This window comes from Botryllus schlosseri, chromosome 9 (genome assembly GCF_051294905.1).
Source record: "Botryllus schlosseri isolate E-star chromosome 9, Bs_hap1, whole genome shotgun sequence".
NCBI classification, from domain to species: domain Eukaryota; kingdom Metazoa; phylum Chordata; class Ascidiacea; order Stolidobranchia; family Styelidae; genus Botryllus; species Botryllus schlosseri.
In genome coordinates, this window is record NC_137244.1 from 21196496 (window position 1) to 21201335 (window position 4840).

General features: G+C 45.4%; 1 protein-coding gene across 1 annotated transcript; it reads right to left on the bottom strand.

Annotated features, from left to right (window-relative positions):
- Positions 1-662: 662 nt before the first annotated feature.
- On the bottom strand, positions 663-4477 carry LOC145446724 (uncharacterized). Its single transcript, XM_080325076.1, has 2 exons — positions 4189-4477; positions 663-3757 (listed from the first exon to the last, which is right to left on the bottom strand). Exons 1-2 carry the CDS (start codon positions 4475-4477, stop codon positions 663-665), a joined length of 3384 nt encoding a protein of 1127 aa, XP_080181202.1.
- Between the last annotated feature and the right edge of the window lie 363 nt (positions 4478-4840).

A 4840-nucleotide genomic window follows, 5' to 3' on the forward strand; every position in this document is an offset into this window, starting at 1 on the left:
ATATATTCATGGCACACGGAAATACTCGATATTCCCATGCTACGAATCTGTACAATGATTGGTGACGCTTTCAAACTGTTTCGATACCTCAAGACCTTTATTGTCGGAATGGATGTTCATGTATCTTAATAATCAAATAGTTCAACACAGAACTAGTATTAACAGAAACATCAGAGTTGTTTACACAAAAGTTTGTAAGTGTACAGTATGTGAATACCATGTGTAAGTTCAGCACAATTATGGTATCAATCCGAGTTTAGTTAACACAATTTACGACACCGAGGTCGCCTCATCTTTCGTAAGACAACAAACCAACCAAGGCTTCAGGATATGTCCATGTCATAGCAATAAATCAGCTACTCCAACAACAGAGTACATATGTTTTCTAGTTACGGTACTTACATCTTACACACAAGTCAATCTACTTTGCTAACGAAAAGTGCTGGGTCATTGTAGATAGTAATTGTATTCACAGAATTAGTACAGGCAAACTTAGTCCGACATACCACCGCCGCCGCTCCCACGTTCTCACCACACCAGTGCCTCTCGCAGGTCACGGTGCACATACAACGCATGCAAACCACATACCCCCCTGATCTCAAGATCAAAAGCTAACGAAATGAAACAAATCACTAAACAATGCAACAAACTAGAATAATATGCTATCCCATATCAAAGTCTGCCAACCAGCCGGGTTGTGCCCTTCTGCGAGATGGTCTTTGTCCTACTTCTGGCATCAATTCTTCACCCAACGGTTCACCTTCCGAAGCCATTGTCGATTCACTGGCATTTTCGTCATCAGTTGAAAATAAGTCAATCAGATGTGGCATTCTGCTCTGGCTTCGCTCCTGATCTGGGCCGCAACCCATTACACGTCTTATATGTGATATATGACGGTTCGTCCCATTCACTTCAACAACCGAGTCCGATACAATATCGGTCACAGTTCCTTTGCTCCACACAGATGTACACCTCGCATTAGGAGGCTTCACAAAGACACTTTCTCCGATGTTGTATGGGTTTAAATGTTTCTTTCTGGAATCGCGGTCTTTTGCTACTCCCCGCTCTCCATCTGGAAGAGTAGACTCATAACGAAATACCCTCTCAGCTGGTACGACATTCTCAAAGTTTGGGGTATTATTATACCAATACACCATTTCACTCACACTACCACCAGTCCTGGCCACCATTCGTTTGATGGTCCTGTGATTTCTTTCAACAATCGAATTTCCGGAATGTTTGTAAGCACAGCTGAATACATGGCCAATTCCCCAATTCCACAAAAATTGTGACATTTTGAAGCAACTACCATTGTCACTCAAAATTTCGTTGACAGCCCCGCGCTCCAGCAACACTTGGCTTAGATGCTGGATGACTTGTTCGGTAGATTCGGTTGTTATCCTCCTCCGTATCGCAAATCGACTTGGACCACAATCAATCATACTTAAGTAAGGCTGCCCACCAACGTATGTAATGTCTAATGCCAGCCTACTCCATACTTTATCCACCGACAACTGCCCGTGTTCCCACTTGACTGGATGAGGATCAATTTGGCGACATATGTTACAATTGTCAACCACCTGCTTAACCATTCCCCGGCTTACTTCCCGCCCCAAGCAGCGTTCTGCTACATACAATGTTCTATCTGTTCCCAGGTGATGCTTTTCGTGGATCCTCTTGACACGATCTTCCACCGCTTGACTTTGCGGGGCGACTCCCACACAAACTTTCTGGTACCAAGTACGCGGTACCCTTGTCAAAGCATCGGCTATGTTTTTTGCAGAGGGGACCAAACGGATATCGACTTTCAGACCATATTCTTCAATCAACTGTGCCATCAAACCCAACCTTCTTCTCACAATCATTTCACTCAAGCCATGCACTCTTGGTCGGTTAAAATCCTCCAAAATTGATCTCACCCAGTTGTAAACACTGGCAGAATCAGTAATAATCTCGACTTTCCTTACTTTCCATTTTAGCACTAGATTCAGTCCCTTCACCACAGCCTCCAATTCTGCAACATTGATGTGAGCACCATCATCCTGCTTTCTCATCCAGGCCGCATCTTCCACTACATGACCATCCACCATCAGACAACACCCAATTCCTAGGTTACTAGCATCACACCAAAGTTGTGCCCTTCCTCGAGCAGGAGCTGGCCAAATTCCCCCCACCGGATCTTTCTCTTTCACCCTTGCAAGGATTTCGCCAGCTAGTTGTGACACATGATGTGGTACCGTTTCGTCCCACGCCACTTCATTAGCAAGGCGCTTTACGTAACTGCAAGCAATCCTCAGCCAGCCGGCCACAGGGTAGTGACCGATAAGTTTACCAAACATAGAAAAGAGCTGCCTCTTTGACCATACTTCACCAGAGTCTGGCAGGATTCCATCTCTGGTCCATTCATACGAACCCACAGCCGTCGCGGAGACTCTCAGTCCTAGTACCCGTGCACCGTTCAATGGGACAGGCTCCTTTGCTCTCAGCCCATACCGTAATAAGTGCGTCTTCACCGCTTCCACATCCACGATACTGGCATCAACAAATATATCATCGATATAATGATCTGTTCCACGTTTTATTTCTTGACTCTGCGACAACACCACTGACAGGATCTTTGACATTACTTTTGGCGCAACATTGAGGCCAAATCCCATACGTGTCATGACGTATTTCTTCCCTCCATGCTGCACAATTTGAAATGTGTGCAAGCGCTCTGAAATGTGAATCTGCAGATATGCTTTTTGCAGATCTAAGATATATGCATGTGTACCTTTCTTCCGCCATTCTCTCAGTTTTTCTTGGCACACCACAACATCTGCACCGGGATGACTCATCACATGACTATTCATCTCGCGGTAATCCATAACTGGCCGCACCTTTTTTGATTTGTTTGGTTGTTTTACTGCCATCAGAGGGATCAGACCCTTTTGACATCCATGAACGTCTGGGTTGTATTCTTCCAACCAGCCGTTTTGAATCCATTGATTCACTTCATGATGGAACTCTTCTTGGCACTCAGGGGGAATCGAGTACCCCGGACAACGGTTTGACAAGGTTGGTTCTTCATTCGTCCATTTCCACTCTACAACCCACTTTGAACCATCAAAAATAGCGGTAAAATCTTTATCATCAATTACCAGCTTCTCCACTTCTTCTTCAGTCAACTTCTCATCTTCTTCTTCACTCAGCTTCTCATCTTCTTCTTCACTCAACTTCCCAACTTCATCTTCAATCGGCTTCTCAACTTCTTCGCTCGACTTCACAACTTCTTCTTTAATCGGCTTCTCATCTTCTTCACTCAACTTTTCATTTTTTTCCTGACAACTCACACCGACAGCAGCATATGTGGGAAGCGCGCCAAACTGTACTCGAAGATCTGGACCAACAAACACCCCATCCATCATCTCGATCACATCCGTTCCCAGAATCACCCTTGCATCACAAACTAGACGAGTTGCTATTAAAACTTCCATACAGAGGTCAACTTTGTCAATTTCTAGTTTGACTGTCGCTTCACCATGGCAACGTGTTAATTCACCATTCAACATTTCCACAACTAGCTTCGGTCCCTTCACTGGCACGCCCAATTGCTTACACACATCTTCTCGCACGACTGATCTCTGGCAACCACTATCAACGAGAGCTTCTACAGATAGTCCAAATATTGTTACAGAAATGATTGGCAGCACCTTTTTCCTCACTGTCGGTGGCTGGGGAACCCATCCGATGCTGACCGTTCCCCATTGCCGTTTCCCTGATTGATTGGCCGTGTAGCACCGTTCTTGCAGAACCGAGCTATATGACCAGGGTTACCACACTCAAAACACTCTATGGGCGGCTGTCCACGGCCATAACTACGTCTCCATTTATCCCTATTTGGGCACTCGCGTGCTATATGTCCGTCTTTCCCACAAGCAAAGCACTCAAAAGTCTTCCTTTTATATGTGCCAGCCGCACAGAGCATACCAACAGGCACCCTGGTGGACAAGATCATTCTAGCTCTTATCACCAATTCACCAATTTTCAGTTTCTCAATTTCAGCAAGAGATTTTAGCTGGCATGCCACATCGATCGGAAGCCCCGTCACAAAAGCGCACTTTACTATCGGTTCTGAAGCATCATGATCCATACCCACAAGAGCAGCTAGTCTCTGGAGGTCAGCTACGAAAACATCAACACTCTCACCTTCTTGAAGAGTCCTACGCTGAAACTGGCCGTACGCATCGTAACAATTGACGCCAAACGCTGCCAAGAGAGCGGCCTTTACTTTATTGTACTCCTTTTTATCCTCATCACTCAATTGTCTATATACTGAGAACGCCGCGGTGCCCAACAGTAGAGGAACATATTCTTCTGGCTTGTTACCTCGCAGTTTCACAACAGTCTCAAATTTATCCAGCCACACAGCTACATCGCCCGAAGTAGCGAAGTCCACATACAAAGGCATAAGGTCCGTTATCCTCACCGTCGACATACTGCCGCGATAGCTTGTAGATAGTAATTGGGCACTTCTTCGATAGTAGGTAGACATCGACAAGTGTTCACCATGATCACCAATAAATGTTTCTCATGAACACGGATAAAAATTTATAAACGTCAAAATGAATTGTTTTTGCGTTTGGAGAGGGTTAGGGCCAAAGTTGGGTTTAGGGTATCCCAAGATTAGGGTTGGAGTATTAGGGTGGGAGGGGGGGGTATTAGGATTGGGGTTAGGGGGATATTAAGGTTGTGGGAGATGAGATATTAGGGTTGTTGCAGGGGGGATATTAGGGTTGGGGTTAGGGGGATATTAGGGTTGCGGGGAGGGGGGATATTAGGGTTGCGGGAGGGAGATATT